Raw genomic sequence first — 18,300 nt, forward strand, 5'->3', positions numbered from 1 at the left:
GTCAATTGACAAACGGTTATCCACATTTCTGCCAATAACAATTTCCTGTTGTTGCAAAAAGTCACAAACTGTTGGAATTACGGCTATGCTCTCGCTGAATTATACTAATTGTGTTTCCTTTCTGTTAAAAACACACATCCATAATGTGCTATCGGTGTTCACAGTGCTGTTAACTTTGTGTTCACTCAATTTTATGTAGGCAAACTGGTTCTGCATGTTAAAGTGCGTGTATCAGACCAGGTAGCTGTTTTACATAAACTACCACATAGGTATCACCCTAGTGTCGTTGTTATACCTAGACGACTCATCACTTTCCGCCTAACAGATCACTTCCGGAATTACATATAACGTTTAGCACGTCATGGAAATAGGCTATTCGTCAATCTAAAATGCACTGTGCAATACGGTTTTCAAAATGCAACAGCACATATATGTTTGGTAGTTTTATCTATAAAGCCACCATTAGTAGTACTTTAATCAAAATTTAACATGTGTACAAAACAAAACTTGTGAATTCAAGCATTTGCAACAATGTTTATTTCGTTCGTTCAATTTAATTTGAATACAACATTCAACTGTTTTCGCTAATTAAAGTGCAACTGGCAGACGAAGAACAGCGTTGCGAGAATAAGGTGCAAAGAATACCTTTGTATGGTAGGTGCTCCACTAGTTTTCGAACACATGTTGTCGACGCAGTAAGGGTAATCTTTCGCGCAATCACTACATGAAGAGCCTTGCTTGTAAGGCTGCTTTCCGTAAAAGTTGCCTGCCGGGCCATAATTACAAACCACTATGGAGGACTGAGCAAACGTGCGACCTGCAACCTGAACGTCGGCGCAATAACCAACTCCACATCCGATAGCATAAGAAGAGGCCCAGGCTACCTGTGTGTAGTGACCGCAAACTCCAGTGCAAGCTTGTGTCGCAAAATTGTACACGTTCTTTTCGTCATCCCAAGATCCCACCGCTTTTTCAAACAGATCACTGGGTTCAGTTTGAAAAAGAGTAAAGTACATGTTCTCTCCAATGGAGGACGAAAACTTGGAAGTTTTTCTAGGCGATTGAGGGCTATGTGCAAAGATGCACTTTGAAGCGTAATCTTGCGCCAATGTTTCTAATTCGTAGTCCCATTCCATCTTGAGCATGTTGCTGGCAGTAGGAGACACGATTTTCCTAGCGGCATTGTGACTCTTAACTGCTGCTTGTCTGTCTGCCTCGGTTAGTGACGTCGATTTCATTAGTGAAGCCCGTTTTACCCTTGAAAGTTCACTTTTCTGGCCAAAAGTGACAATATCAGCAGCAATCCAGAAGAACATTAGGTAGGCCAACTTCATTTTGCTAAATGCAATTCGAGTCACATTCATAAATGCAAACTTTTATTTGCTAGAAAATGTCTAAAATGACTGTGTTTTTATTTGCATTGTTACGTTTTTATAGTGACCAAATAACTAATTATTCTTTAACAAAGTCAATCATTTTGGTCCAAGTGAAAACTTGTTATTAGTGTAGCCCAGTGGTTCTCAAACTTTTTTTGTTGCGACGCCTCTGGAAAAGTTTTCTGGACTTGGGACGCACCCGAAAATAAAAGTTAATGAGAAAACTTATTATTTAAGTTCTTCTATTGATACAACAACAAAAAGCAATGTATATTATTGAATGTGGCGTGTGGGCTTGTTTGATTTTAAAAAGTTCATTGAATCTTGGGAGAATTTTGGAAATTACCACACGCATTTCCCTTTCTGTGTTAATTCGTGATTGATATTTGCTTTTATCACCGCCAAGGCAGAAAATCCTGCTTCACATAAATATAGGGCTACCATATTTTCAGCACCCAAAAAGAGGACATTTTTTTGCCTGTAAGTAAAACGAAAGTAGAATTGTTACGTTTGAGAAAAACGTGCCATATCCACAAGTAATGCATTCAGCTTTGAAATCCATACGTCCTTTTCTGAAACAAGGATACTTCTGGCTTAGCTCATCAGTAAACAGAGTTTCGGCGTATTAATTTATTTTGCTTTATGGTTGTCTATATCTAAAGAATAATAAAGAAAAATCAAAGCATCTGCTCAAAACCACCTGTATGCCAGTGGTTCTTAACCTGACCTTTTTCCAGCCGCGCCCACCTTTGGTAATTTTCCTATGTCTTTCGCTTCCCCTCCCCCCACCTACAAAAAGCAATTCGGTATTTTCAATTAAACATTACTGAGAAAACGTGAAAATAGTGATTTTCTTGTCGGTCGCGTAATTGGTCGAGTTGGCGCTAAACGGTAAATTCGGGAGGTAAAAATAGTTCGAACGGTGAATGAGTTTTGTCGTTTATCTATAAGTTAGCAAAATTGTATTTAAATATGGCCGGTATACCTTTGATGATATGAAAACATGCAATGGCACTCAACGAGACTTTGTGCTAAAAAAGTTGACAAACGTAGAAAAACAAGATTCGCGCGGAACGCGAAAATTTTTGGCAGTTTCAATATTCAAGTGGACAAAAAAGAGTTTCTACAGCGCTGTAGGAGTGGTGGACAACCCAACGAAACCATTATAATCATTGCATAAAATTTAACTTAGAGCTCGCCTCCCCCGGTTAAGAACCGCTGTTATACACTTGTAGCAGTACTTCGTCACATTGTTGTTTTTACCACAGAGAATTTTTGTTTATCGCTGTATCACTATAGCCTAAATTCCTTGCAATCGCCTTTCAGTGTTTGCGTTATCTTTGCAGCAAATGTGCAAACTGTACATTTTGACATTTACTGCAAAGATAACGCAAACACTGAAAGGCGATTGCAAGGAATTTAGGCTATGGTGATACAGCGATAAACAAAAATTCTCTGTGGTAAAAACAACACGGTGATACAGCGATAAACAAAAATTATCTGTGGTAAAAACAAATGTGACGAAGTACTGCTACACACTAACTAGACAAGCTTCTGTAAGAAATAAGAACATAGCCACTAGGCCTGCAAAACTTTAATACCTTTGCTTTATTAATGGGCCTTTTTAGATGTGAGGTTCTGTTGCCATTTTTCTGGCGCAATGTTGGTAAAAACAATCAAGAAGGTAGGGCTGGTAGGGCAATTTGTTGGAAAACCTGTTTTAAACCAGCAATTAAGCATGTTTCATGGATACAGTATATTTTTAGGAATAAATACAACGTCTCGCCTAAAATTCTTGTTAAAAGTATAAGCAAGTAACTCCAAATGCGAAAAAAGAGGACATTTGAACATTTTTGAGCGTCCTCGGAGGACAATTCAGTTTTCTTGAGAAAAGAGGACAAATCCTCCTAAAAAGGAAATATAGTAGCCCTACATAAATACGACATGGCAAATGGGATAATAATTCGTAGTGCTTTCTGCACCAAAGCTGGATAATCGGCATTCATTGAAATCCAAAAGTTTGCCGATTTCCTGAATTAAACATCCTTTTCAGGGAATTGTCACAGGAATCGTCAATGTAGGCTTCTTTTTCTTCTGCAGTAAAAAATATATAGTAGGTTGGACAAAAGGGTCACGAATCCATTCGTAGTTTGATAAAAATTTAAATTGTTTTAATTAAGCAATTAATTATAAAATTGCGTTATTTAGCCCAATCTTTGCACATAAAAGAATTTGCTTGTTATATGCTGCTTTTATTTTATTTTTGACTTGAGTTGCTCATAATAATCGGAGGAGTTAGCCGGTTTTCATAATTTAAAGTTTTATTTTTTTGACAAGGGCTGGACTTGAAGTTCACTTGCTCTAATTATGACTTGACTGGGACTTGACTTGGGCAACCGATGACTTGGACTGGGACTTGACTTGTTATTTATTGAAAAAGAATTGACTTGTACTTAAGTTATTTTACGAATGACTTAACTGGGACTTGAGTCATTTCAAAATGACTTGTTTTCAACACTGAGCCTATCTGATATAAGAAAGCATATCACAGTAGATTGTCAATAAGGTTTATCGGTTACCATTTGGGCACTTGCACTCTTATACTTAACTTTACAAGCAATAGGTTGCCTGCTTTAACAGGAATTTTGGTCAAGTAAGTATAGTTACAGTGGTATTATGCAAATTTCACAAAAAATGTTTTTATTTGACTGCTATTGTGTAAATTAGACCGCAGCCTGCTACGCTTAACAATGCGTGAGAAACCTGAGATGAAATACAAAAATTTAGTACACGAACAAGGCAGAACAGTGGGTGTTCTGTTGGTATCGCCTCGTATCGGCATATTTAATGTAAGCTCAGGCTTGGCTAGCAGACAGGGCCGTTTCTTTTAGCAATTTGGCTAGTTGTAAACAAATGAGACTAAGGCATTAAAATATAAGCAAAAAATGTATATTAATCTTTCGGGGTCAGAAATAGCGTACGCAGATGGAACATTCTACAGATTTGAAGTAAGAATATTTTTCTGTCCACTAGAACCACAGATATGAATTAAAAAAATTAAAATAAGTCCACAATTAATACCTTGGATAATGTTTAATGTTGACAAAGCAAAGCTTTTAGATTGGCATTTTTAGCGAATTACATAGTTTTAACTAAACAATTTGTTGAGTTCAGCCGTAGATCCCCTAAATATTCTTTTTTGCTATATTCCGTTTGGTAATAGACAATCCACACACATTATATTTTAGATTTACTCTAGAGTAGCCTACTTAAATCGATCTACACTTATTTCATAACAGGAATCTCAAGAGAAACCATGTTTCACAGGTGATTGCATGTCGATTCAAGCAACAATGCTCACTACCCTAAATTTTATCGAATTAAGGCTTATTGTAACAAGAAAGTGTCTATGTAGTCGTACCACGTGACTCACACACTGCAACAGTTAATGTGACGCACTGTTACGCACATATGACGAATTTAGGAAGTTACGTTACAAGAAAGTCGAGTGGATGCTGATAAAGTTTCATCACAATAAAACGGCCCGTCTTTTTTTCTCTTAAAGGTTAATTGTTTATTAACAGTTCACATCCGTCAATAGATTAACCCGCAGTAATTAGGAAAATTGCATTGTTCTAAGTGTTGAAGCAAATGTTTTATCTATCCTAGCCTATAAACCAGTAAATGGGTTCAAGCTGTTAGAAGGCAACAAGTGGGAGATTGGCTGATATTCTCTTGGCTATTTAATAATTTTTTTCGGGAAATATATCTTTAAATATTTTGGTGTTTTGAGCCCGGGCCCAAACTATTAGTGAGCGTGGGTCACCAAACTGTTAAGGTTTTTACACCATACAATCAACCAAACCATTAGGCAGTCATTGTAAGAATAACAATATTGGATAAAAGCTGCGATAAACGATGTCGGGGTTTTCTACAATATAGATCGACTTCAACGAAACGATACATGTATTTTATTTAAAACATCTTTTGCTCTTTTCTTTTCTTTGTTTTTTCTAGGCTAAATCTGATTACAATTAACACAATAATACTACAATACATTGCTATAAATCGATTTCCCCTAGTTTTGGCCCACCCCAAGCCAAATTTTGTTTATAATAATCATTTTTGTAACAGACATGTGCTCATGGAAAGACAAACTTTAACAAGAATGCTTTCAGAACCAAGTTCTCCACGATGGTATACTGCAATTCGTAATAAACCAAAGAAAATATATTCCAGGATGCTGGGGTGAAAATATATAAATTTTTGGCATTTATTGTGTGCATTTGTAATCAGTTTCAACGTTTCACGTAAAGCTAATGAAGTAATACTCAAATTAATAAAAAGCAACTACTATTAGCAAACAGCAATGTTACAAAGCTCAGAAGAAAGAAGACTTAGTTAACCAGAAGCAACAAGGGCGCAGAAAATTCCCAGGGATGTTGCAAGCAAATGTGGAGCTTTAGGTTTGAGCGACGTTGGCGCAGAAGATGTGGTGCTGGTGAATTCAGTGGTCGAATAAATCGTCACAGAAGTCACCTCGGTTGTGCTTAATGTTGATGCAGGTCGTACTGCAGATACAGTTGAACTAAAATCAGCATCTGTAGATACTGGTAACCTACCTGTAACTGAAGGTTTGACGGCTGTGCTAAGTAATGTCGGTTTTGGAGAGCTCGAATGCGTAGTCGACGACTGCTGAACGGTTGTATATGGCCGAGGAAGGATTTCTTCTGTATGAGGCAGCCGTGCCGAAGGGACACTCTCATCTGTATCTGTAGGTGTTGGCGAATGATCGGGAAAGGTATCAGCGTCAGTCAAAACTCTGGTATCCAGAGAAGTAGGTGCTTTCGTCGAGAATGCTTTTTCCTCTTCTGGCGGACCAGCTGGTTGCTCGCTTGTCTGGACGACGCACAATTTGTTTTCACACGCCGAGTGCGCTTCGGTGCAAGCAGAGCACCAGTCGCCTGCCTCGTAAGGCTGGCCGAGTTCCTCCGCAGTCGGTGCGTAATCGCACACAACCAGGACGGCCGAGCTGGAACTACTCGAACCCAAAACCATGCTGGAACAAACGGTCGCACCGCATCCCACTTTATTTGTGTTGGCCCACGTCAGCTGCTTGTACTGACCACACTGCGAATCGCACTTGTCCGACTCGTAGCGGTAGTTGGTGCGTTGGTCGTGCCACCAGAGCACTGCTTTCTCCAGGTTTTCGGTAACATTAGCGATTGCTGTGATGCTAAAATAAAGGTTCTCGCCGACCTGAGCAACACTTCCTGGATTCCTGTTCGGGTTCATCTTGTAGACGCACTTTCGGCTGTGGGATTCGGCGATTTCTGCCAGCTCGTCGCTCCATGCAAGTTTAAGCATGTCGCTGGCGGCAGGTTCGACCGAGCGACGAAACTCGTTGTGCTTATTAACAATCGCTCGCTGCTCGGCCTGAGTCAGTTTAACAGCGTCACGCACAGACGACCCTCCTCGTTTGCTTCGAGAAATTATTTTGCTGTTTTCCGCCTCGACTACGGAGCGACAACTAACGCTGACCAGCAAATATACGACTGAAATCTTGCGCAAACACATTTTTAGCTTGATGTGCCACAGCAACTTAGTACGCAACCATAACTTAGACACACAGCCATAGTTCTGGCCCGCGAGCGCAGGCGAAACTACAAAAAATGCCACGTTTATACCCCGAGGGGTATAAACTTGCTGCGTTGTGCTCTATCGTGCTCCTTATTGCCAGTGTTTGTTGATAATGCCACAGATTTGTTCTTGTATTCGACTTACTTAAAAAAATGCTGTGACTCTTCACCAGCTCTTGTACACATCTAACTGAACCTATAAAGCTAAGTTTACTATATTCATCCGGGCTTAATGCGTGCTTGCCTGCTATTGCGTTGCTTGCACGAACGAAATTCATTTTGCGTTTTGCTGCCTGTTTAGAACGAAATTCTAATTGCCCATCAAAGCTTATGCGTACCGAAACTCTGGAAATTCCTGTTACAGCAGGTATTTTGTTGCAACACCTAAAATACCTGCCTCGTACGATGTTAAATAGGTCTGTTAAAAAGTACGACAATTCAAAAAGTAAGTGCCGATAGTATTTTAGAACTATTTTTTGGAGGTCCGGTCATATTATTCGCTGCAAAAGCGGACATAATTTTAGGTTGCATTATTTTTTTGAGAATGAATTCGCTGCCAATGTTCATTGCAAGTCTCAACAGCCCTTATTTACAGGCATAAGTCTTAAGATTGTTTATTACGATTTCTTTTACGCGCCATTATCTTAAGTGATTGCATAATGCGGACGTTTCACGCAATTAAGATATGGGAGTCGTTAAAGCATTAGCTAATTGATTGTGGGCTAAGACCATTTACTATATGATGAACTTACATCGGTTTTTATACTTTATAGTATGTAGCCTATCTGATATAAGAAGGCATATCAGAGTAGATTTTTAATAAGGTTTATCGGTTACCATTTGGACACTTGCACTCTTATACTTAACTTTACAGGCAATAGGTTGGCAAAAAGTTTGGTCAAGTGAGTATAGTTACAGTGTTATTATGCAAATTTCACAAAAAATGTCCAGGTTGTATTTATTTGACAGCCATTGTGTAAATTAGTCCGCAGCCTGCTACGCTTAGCGATGCGTGAGAAACCTGAGATGAAATACAAAAAATTTAGTACACGAACAAGGCAAAACAGCGGGTGTTATGTTGGTATCGCCTCATATCGGCATATTTAATGTAAGCTCAGGCTTGGCTAGCAGACAGTGCCGTTTCTTTTAGCAATTTGGCTAGTTGTAAACAAATGAGTCTAAGGCAATAAAATATAAGCAAAAAATGTATATTAATCTTTCGGGGACAGAAATGGCGTACGCAGATGGAACATTCTACAAATTTGAAGTAAGAATACTTTTTTGTCCACTAGAACCACAGATATGAATTCAAAAATTAAGATAAGTCCCCAATGAATACCTTGGATAATGTTTAACGTTGACAAAGCAAAGCTTTAGATTGGTATTTTAAGCGAATTATATAATTATAACAAATTGTTGAGTTCAGCCGTAGATCCTTTAAATATTCTTTTTTGCTATGTTCCTTTCGTAATAGACAACCTACATACGTTATTTTTTAGATTTACTCTAGGGTAACCTACTTAAATCGATCTAAACTTATTACTTAAAACGAATCGTAAAAGAAAACATATTTCACAGGTGATTGCATGTCCATCCAAACAACATACAATACTCACTACCCAAAATTTTATCGAATTTAAGGTTATCCTTACACCAGGGGTTCTTAAACTGGGGTCCATGGATCCCTTGGGGGTCCGTGAACTAGTTTAAGGGGGTCCATGAAGTTATAATTGAAATATTAGTGTATATTTAAGAAGTAATCAGATTATTAAAGAAAACAATTTAATCAAAAATAAAACGGTTTTGCACTAAATGTATTTAGACTCCATTTCACTTTCACATTTTTGGACCAAAATCAGCTAATTTATGAAGTCTATTTGTATTGTGACGTCAATTTATGACGTCATTTTTTTGCCTATTGTGACGTCAATTTATGACGTCATTTTTTTTGCCTATTGTGACGTCAATTTATGACGTCATTTTTTTTTTGTCCGCGCGAGATGAAAGAGAATTTTAGGGGTCTGCGCTAGAAAAAAGTTTAAGAACCCCTGCCTTATACTAACAGGAAAGAGCCAATGTAGTCGTGCCACGTGACTCACACACTGCAACAGATAATGTGACGCACACATGACGAATTTAGGAAGTTACGTTACAAGAAAGTCGAGTGGATGCTGATAAAGTTTCATCGCAATAAAACAGCCCGTCTTTTTTGTCTTAAAGGTTAATTGTTTATTAACTGTTCACATCCGTTAATAGATTAACCCGCAGTAATTAGGCAAACTGCATTGTTCTAAGTGTTGAAGCAAATGTTTTATCTATCCTAGCCTGTAAACCAGTAAATGGGTTTAAGCTGTTAGAAGGCAACAAGTGAAGGACGTGATGATTAGTTAAACCAGGTTACAAAACCAAATTATTGACGAAGTTCTTAGGTAGATTGGCTGATATTCTCTTGGCTCTTTAATAATTTTTCGGGAAATAAATCTTTAAATATATTGGTGTTTTGAGCCCGGGCCCAAATTATTAGTGAGCGTGGGTCACCAAACTGTTAAGGTTTTTATACCATACTATCAACCAAACCATTAGGCAGTCATTGAAAGAATAACAGTATTTGATAAAAGCTGCGATAAACGATGTCCGGGTTTTCTACAATATAGATGACTCGCTTACCGAAAAGCGATAACGAACCTTTGTAGTAGCAACATTGTATTGTCATATTCTGCGGGGTCACGCTCACCTGGGTTCTATCTACCCGTAAAACCTGAAACATTTTCAGTTGCGTTGCTTCTGTATCTGTTCATGCGTTTATATCGATATGTGCGGAAGTGATTTTCATGTTCGTTAGCATTGGTGTTCCTGTTTTAGAAGAACTTTTGTCTGCAGAGCGCATGGGTTTACCACGTATCTGACCGTATGTCACTCCGCACTTGAAAAATGCAACTAAGAATAAGTACGAAATATTAGAACTACAATAAAATTTTTGTTTTCAGAAAGGTAGGAATAACTTGCTTTATTGGTGATGAGCTTTGAGTTAAAAATATTTTGAAATGAAGTTTCTCGGCTTTGTACTTATTTGGGTGACTGTCACCAGTTGCGCAGACAATGAGAACGTACTGAAAAGGTCAAAACGCGGGACTTTAGATAATGCAGCCTCGATAACTCAACAAGTCAAGGAAAAAGCCGTTGCAAGTCACAACAAGGCTAGAAGCACTGTTTCGCCCACCGCTTCTGATATGCTTTTAATGAAGTGGGATGAAGGTTTAGGCAATCTGGCACAAGAGTATTCGAAAAAATGCTTGTTCGAACATAGCTCAAATCGTCAGACCGCCAATTTCACATCATGGATTGGCGAGAATCTCTACATTACCACTGGGACATTCGCACCGGCAGACTTGTTGGTGAAAGCCACCGAAAGCTGGGATGCCGAGAGAAAGGATTATATATATTCGACGTCGGCGTGCACCAAAGTTTGCGGTCACTACACTCAGGTCGCCTGGTCGTCTTCATATGCCCTTGGATGTGGTGCCAGCTCTTGCAGCAACGTGTATATCGACAAGACTACAACGTACAAGAAAGCAATGATAGTGGTGTGTAACTATGGCCCAGGCGGAAATCTTCGCGGCTCAAAGCCGTACAAAACAGGAACTCCCTGCAGTGCCTGTCCCAGCGAATACAAACATTGTGTCGAAAATATGTGCTCTAAGACCGGTGGTGCCCCTGCAATCAACGCTAATATGTTGCATGTTTGTGTTGCTGTTCTTTGTGCTGCTTTATTTTCTTTACAGTGACTAAGCTAGCAATTGGCCAGTTTAAAACTGTTAAAATAGAGAGCCTTTATAAAGGAGCATTATAGTTATACCCTGCGATATAATCGTTTTAAATGCCCGTACTTTAATGTAGGCCTATACACATAATTTTGCACACAGTGATCTGTATAGCAGTTCCATGCTATTGCACGTTTATTTGGCTACCGTTCAACAGTGTTAATGGTTTATGACCGCGAAAAAACAGATTCACAAATAGTGGTCCGTGGTCAAACAAAGTTTGGGAAACCCTGACTTATAATAATGTCATTGTTAAATTAGATATAAAGTGATTTTTCTGTTTTTGTTGTTAAAACCGATGTCATTGGTATTTCTAGTGTTATAAAGTCAATTGTGAAAAATAACAAGCCAAATCTAGCAAGTCATGTGATTTGCATCAATGTAAAATGTTAAACCCGTGCGATCCTCTGCAATATTTTATAGAGAAAGAAAAAAAAGAATAGAAAATAAATACATCGTAGAATATGTTTACAAGATAATTGGTAAAAAAAACGTTTTTGCAACACTGGTTATTTCCGGCATATGTGTTACTCCACGTCATATGTGTTATCAATTTTCGTTGTTGTTATATTCACCTGTTATAATATATGGACACACAATAGCAATTGAAACTTCTGGCAATAAATTTTATATGTTCTAACGTGGGACGTGAAAAATAGCAGAGGTACATTAAACGAATTAATTATTGTTACGCAAAATTTATTTTACAAAATGTATGTTATATTTGCAGTAGGAAACAGAACAGACACCACTACAACGTTACAAATGTAACAACAACCGATAAAAGCGGAGTATATTTTAGGCGACATGGCAGATGTGAAAGTGTAAGTGCTTTGCATTGGAAAGGTTCCAATAATATGTCCTTGTTAACAGGAAGAGATATTTCCATACTCTACAAATAGAAGCACAATTTTATTCGTAGTACATCATACAGCAATATCATGTAGAAGGGATAGGCAGTTAATTGTTTTTGACAGGGGGTGGATAAGAAAATAAGCCACTTAGGTGGCAGGGTTAAAAATAGTGTCTCAATTACAAATAATATCATGTTTTTAAAGAAAGCTGTAATAATCATTGTTTTGACCAGCTGGTAAAAGTAGGGACGTAAGGTATAATAACGCAAAGAGATATTTTTAATGGTTTTGTGCAAAATTGTCCTTTTGTGTTGTTTGGCAATACATTTTAGATTCTCAATCTGGGGTTCTCAAACGTTTTTTACCGCGGAACCCTATTTTTTTTGCTTTGCGTAGACCACGGTTGGCAAGAATTTTTCAAAAATAACGATTTAATAGACTTTAGATTTAATAGACTTTTAGAATATGCTTATTTTTTCATAATTTTACTTCAAAATAAAAATAGACTTTCAGAAATATGCTGATGATTTAAGCCGGTGATTTTTCAATAATTATTTGACCTAAGCATCGTTCTCGGTCGTTCCGGCTATCATCACTGCTCCACAAATTAACAATTAGTCGGTCTACGTCATACTAATGTGCTTGCGTTTTTGGTTTACTTTCCGACAATGTGGCGAGAAGCACTAACTTTAGGCCAGTTTGACAATGTAATAAATTTTACCCCAGCTATAAAATTAATTTATTATTCTTTGAATTTGCAAGTTCGCAAAACCTGATTTACAGACAGTAGATCGACGGACCGCTTTAACCGAGCCAATGAAACAACCACAGTTAAAAGTGAAAGTTCTTAGATGACAGATGTCAAAGTGATGGTGGTTGGTCATTTCGCACTGGTTTCGTTATTTTACGTGTCAACAAGAAGTTGCGGCTGGAGCTACTCATGTCTTTGTTTCTTGTTTAAGCACATCTCAAATGAAGAGTGTCGTACATTCGTGAAATCACAGGTCATGGGTACATTCTTGGACGTAAAAGATTTTACGCAAAAATGGTCTTAGAGAAAAACACCACCTGTATGTCGTTTCTTCAGCGCACTTACTTCCAGATCCAGGGGAACGAGGTCACAGACACCAAACATACCCTGTGAACATATCTGTAAAAAAAATCTGCATAAATTAGCATCCTAACTCATCGTTATATCATATAGTAATTCTATGTTAAAATTTATTGAATTCAAGACCTATTATGCTGTTGCTTCTTAATATCGGGCAGTTTCACCAATAAATTAAACAACATTTTAAAGGTATAGTCAATAAATTTCTTAAGTTAAGATTTATGGTTCACGTAATTCTTTCACAATTATGTGTAAAAAAGTGTCCAAACTGATTTTAAGATATTTAAAATTCGAAAACTTGCAAATACTGACAACAATTTTAACGCATTTTTTTCATTGAATACGTAAATATGAAAAGCATAAACTTTTTTATCATCTACTCATTCCAGTGGCTATCTGACGCGTATTGACGCTGCAATATGTCTGTAATACTGACATTCCACGTTAAATATTAAAAGTCGTTTAACGTTTTCAAAAGAACATTGCGCTCCGCTAGTGGGCAGGAGCGGCTTGCTTAATCTTTGCCGGCAATACAACTTGGTAGCCAAGGGCGCTTTAGAAGTTCTTTAAACAGAATAAAGATTAAAACTAATAAAACACTGAATAGCATTGATAAACCGCCTGCCATCATCAGCGACAAAAACTACAGATGCAAACTGGTCACAACTAACCTACTTCACACGGCATTTTTCGAGATCAATTTACAAAAATAAAGGGTATTTTTTGTGCAAAAATAACATCTAAGGTATTGTTGAACATAAACGGACTACAACAATTATAGGCAATGTTCTACTCTAAACAAATACAGTAGGATTAACAGTAGAAACTTTACATTGTTAAGGAAAAAAGAAATAAAATATTATAGTTTTTTCCGCCATGTTTTAGTAAAATTTGTAACCACGGCACTTATTTGGTTGGGCATCAACTTGTTGTCCTGGAAGCAAAGTTTATATTGATCCATTTAGAGCAGAGTTTTTTAAATGCTCCTAAAATGAGTACTTCAATTCTTAACGCCATAATGTTAATGTATATTTTGTTTGATTTCCCAATTATTTTTCGCAAAAGTGTAATAATATATTCCTACAAAGAAATGTACCACTCAACTCAGGATGGGCATTGGGCAACTAAACAAAGGCAGAGACTTAATTTTCTCAACACTACATTACCGACTTCATTTTATTTTTGAACCTAATAGATATCATGCATTGCCGTTTTGATAGATTCAATATTTAAATTTGGCGTAAGTCTGAAACTTTCATCCGAAACAGGGCAATATTCTAATGTGGTTTTGTTCCCTGCATTATTTTATTTTGCGATTGATAAATCTCAACCTTGATGATTGTGGGTATAAATCCCCTTGGCATATTTTCTATTTGACAAATCTTGTACCCTTTGATGTATTGCAACAACAGTGCTCCACTTGGCTATTCAAAAAGTAAACCAAAGTAAGTTAATATCAGGTCTTGGTAAATATTAGATTTCATAAAACAAAAAGTTATCGGTCTTCTTGTATGATGATTATGACTCGCGAACACAATACTGTTTCCCCGCTGTTCTTAACACCCTTTTTATTTATATTTTATTGCTAAAACTATAAAAAGCACAATACCATCAATGTATACTGTCAATGTTAGTCATATATATTAGTAAACGTACTTTTAAACCATTCATATACTCCGTCGGACGTATACGGATATTATTTCATTCTTACCGTTCGTAAAAGCACCATAAATGCAGTGTATGTTTAAAAAGCTAATCAGAACGCAAACATGAGACGAAAGATGGTTTAAATCAGTCTATTTTGATATAATATATAAAAGGTTGATATTATGAGGCACAATTTTATTTTTTACATATTGAGCTTGATAACGGGAGTTCTTTAAAGTAAAACTATTACATAGGAACCCAAAGATGTCATGATGGCAGGGCTGCGGAGTCGGTTGAAAACAATCCGAGTCCGACTCCGGCCAAAAAAATACACCCGAGTCCGACTCCCGAGTCCCGAGTCCGACTCCGGCCAAATGTAAGATTTTGTCGAGTCCCGAGTCCAGCTCTGACTCTACAGCCTGTATTTTACCCATTTACGCAACTAAATCAAGGTGGATTTTCTGCAATCCACTTATATTGGTGCCATAATTGATCCACCCGTATTACATGGTTTAAAAATATTTCACCATTTGCTATAACACTTTTACAACTTACATTTTTCCGCTTTAACAGTTTCAAAATTTGATACTGCGCATGCGCACGTCGGACTCGGGACTCGGGTAGTTTTACGCGGTCTTACTCGAGTCCCGAGTCCGACTCCGGCAAAACAAACCGACTCCGTCGAGTGCCGAGTGCCGAGTGCCGAGTGCCGAGTGCCGAGTGCCGAGTGCCGAGTGCCGAGTGCCGAGTGCCGAGTGCCGAGTCCGACTCCGACTCCGCAGCCCTGCGTGAGGGTTAAGCGAGGAACTTTGACAATGGCTGTGCGCTGTGCAGTCAAGCAAGGCAAACATGCAACCAATTCTCGCTGGTCACAAGATATTAAGAACCAACGTGCGACCGACGGCCCAATATGGTCGAAATGCAGTGGGACGAAAACCTCGCAAAATCGCTCAAGCTGACTCGGAACGATGTAGATTCATGCACAACCATAACCGATCGTCAAACTTCTCAACTTCAGTTGGCGAGAATTTGTACCTTACGAGCCGAACTGGCGCAGTCGCCAATGTGCTATTTACCGCGACCAATTCCTGGGGATTAGAAGCGCTAGATTATACGTACAACAACAGATCTTGCCAAGGTTTTTGCGAACAATACACAGATGGTTTGGGCGAAATCACTTGCAGTTGGATGTGGGGTCAGCTTTTGCGCCAACATTAGCGGTTTACCTCAGGCTACTTTTTTTGTTTGCAACTACAGCCCTGCTGGCAATGAACGGAGAATGGATTCATATTTACAAGGGGGCTCCCTGTACCAGGTGTCCTCACAGCCACCCTTTCTGTAACGGAAGATTGTGTACAGCATCAGGATCACCTTCTGTCATCGTCCGCAACTGGCTCGTTTCCGCGTTCGTAATCTACGCCGTATTCTTCATTTTGATTTAATACAAAACCTTCGGTATAATATTGGATAAAAGAACCTGGCAAGCATAACGCTGTCCTTACATGCGCGAGTCCAATATTTGTTCGTTGTGTACTCCATTAAACACATTTATTCACAAATATTCATAATAAAAGACAAATAACACACACAAAAACATTTCTGGGGCGTATAAAGAGTTGGTAAGTAAAATATATATTTTCAATTAAAAGATGTTCTTTTAAAATGTAGAAGACCTCATAAACAAAAGCGTCCAGACGACGGAACAGAAGTTAGGCATGAACGCTGCACAAACTTTACTTTAATCAGGAACAAATGGATTGATTCAGTAAATTATATAAAAATGTCAACAAATATTATCAGTGCCGTTTGAATAGGAACCTGCACACTTAACTGGGTTGGACGAAAAACACCAAAAACTTCGCAGTCAATATTGCATCAAAGCGTACCGTAATAGCAAGGATAAAAATATGATACAGGGCTTCGAGAATACCATTGTGAAATTGAAAACAAACTTCCTAGACGCCACCGTGATCTTTACCATATTTTGGGGGTTTTACAAATTCTGGATATGTTTTCATCATAGTTTTTAAAGTATAGTCATAGTAGTTATGTGTCCCTCGTCTTATTGTATGCCTTATAGAACCAGGCCTACCGCTAAAAAAACCTGAAATACAAGCGAAATCCACAAGTGAAATAATGGTATTGATAGTATTGTTGCTGCTGAGCATAAGTGGTTTATACATGTTGTGTAGTTTGCGGGACAAGCATCACATAGTATTGTTGCTGCTGAGCATAAGTGGTTTATACATGTTGTGTAGTTTGCGGGACAAGCATCACACGGACGTCCTTGGATGTAAGGCTTCCCACCAACGTTACCGCCTGGCCCATAGTTGCAAACCACAAATGTGGCGGTCTTATAAAAGTTGCCATTTCCAATGTCGACATTGCTGCAATGGCTTACACCACAACCAACAGCATAAGTGTTGGCCCAAACCATTTGAGTGTAGTGGCCACAGGGTTTTCCTCGCGTACACGATAAAGTTGTGTAGGTGTAATCCTTCCGTTCAGCATCCCATCTTTCAGCTGCTCTCTTCAATATTGCTGAAGCTGTTTGGCTAGTTCCAGTAGCTAAGTATAGGTTTTCACCATTATATTTAGAAAAATTTTCCGTCTTTCGAGTATTACTTTCGCTGTGCTTGTACAGGCACTTTCTTGAGTAATCTTCTGCCAGTTTTCCTAGACCCTCATCCCATTTCATCTGAAGCATGTTGGATGCTGTTGGTGACACGGTTCTTCTGGCTTTATTGTGACTGTCGACTACTTCTTGTTTATTGGCTGCTGTCAGTGAAAGCGCATTCGTCAATGTCCCTCGTTTGATTCGAAGACCTTGGGTGTCTTGGTTTGCAGATGTTAACAAACATAGGCCCACCACAGTAAGAGCCGAAACTGTTTCTTTTAAACTCATCATGTCGTATATTATTTAAAAATGACGCTACAGTTCGATGACTCTGATGGTTTTATTTATAACCTAGACATTATGTTCAAATTTTTAGATTATGCTTATTGTTGTATTTTTACAAATTGAGCAGAAGTTGTAAACCTTGTAAACGATTTTTCCTGTCATTAGGATTCTATCTCCTGGTGGAAGGCCTACGCCTATACTTAAATTTAGATAGCCTACCAAAGACTTGGCGGCATAGGCGAAAATTAGTGCAAAAAAGTTTTTAGTTTAATCCCTTTAGGAGTGTTGACCATCTATTTTCTTCCTATGTTGAATGTTCACAGATGCCATAAAACTCGACGATATTGCTTTATCCAGTGAATAAAATGTTTTTTATTTATCCCTCTGTTTCATTTACCATACGTTTTGTTTCTAGCAAGTCTAAGTGTGTGATATTTGTGTGGCAAATCTGAATTAGACGTGAAATAAATTAAAGCATGAGAAAAATGGTTGGCCTCCCCCAGCCAGCTGTGTAATGTGCAATGTAGTAAAGATTTAAATTAAGTCAAAACAGTTTTCTGGCAGCACAAATACCTATTTTCACGAGGCATACAACCAAAAACTACTCGAAGCCATAATAGTAGGTCTAACCAAAATCCATAATTACTATTAATAATTTTATACTTTGGTAGCTTCTATGTAATAATCAGACCACTTTCAAGTAAAAAACCTCCACATAAAATTACATTATTTATTACTCTACTAAGGTTTTAACGTAAATAAATGCAGAACCGCTATTATATGGTATAAAATATTAAATTTTATTTTACTGGAACACTTGTGTTCCTTTATCTGTCTTGCTCAATATGCTTGCTGCAAATAAATAGACTTTTATGCAACATCCTACTGACGTTTGTTCAAAACTTAAATTGCCAAAATGGTCTTCAACGCTCTACTTGATCTGACTGTGA

The 18,300-nt window shown here is 38.0% G+C and overlaps 2 protein-coding genes across 2 annotated transcripts; one reads left to right on the plus strand and one right to left on the minus strand.

The window, feature by feature from the left end:
- Window positions 1–584: 584 nt before the first annotated feature.
- On the minus strand, window positions 585–17,408 carry LOC146168858 (uncharacterized). The gene is made up of 5 exons (XM_083386300.1): window positions 16,660–17,408; window positions 16,528–16,593; window positions 5,783–7,039; window positions 2,099–2,165; window positions 585–1,338 (listed from the first exon to the last, which is right to left on the minus strand). Exons 1-5 carry the CDS (start codon window positions 17,354–17,356, stop codon window positions 585–587), a joined length of 2,841 nt encoding a protein of 946 aa, XP_083242426.1. The 5' UTR covers window positions 17,357–17,408.
- LOC146168859 (peptidase inhibitor 16-like) lies at window positions 10,013–11,448 on the plus strand. Its single transcript, XM_083383617.1, has one exon. It carries the CDS (start codon window positions 10,060–10,062, stop codon window positions 10,798–10,800), a length of 741 nt encoding a protein of 246 aa, XP_083239743.1. The 5' UTR covers window positions 10,013–10,059; the 3' UTR covers window positions 10,801–11,448.
- Window positions 17,409–18,300: the final 892 nt, after the last annotated feature.

Source organism: Ascidiella aspersa, chromosome 1 (assembly GCF_963924565.1).
Source record: "Ascidiella aspersa chromosome 1, kaAscAspe10.2, whole genome shotgun sequence".
Lineage (NCBI taxonomy): Eukaryota > Metazoa > Chordata > Ascidiacea > Phlebobranchia > Ascidiidae > Ascidiella > Ascidiella aspersa.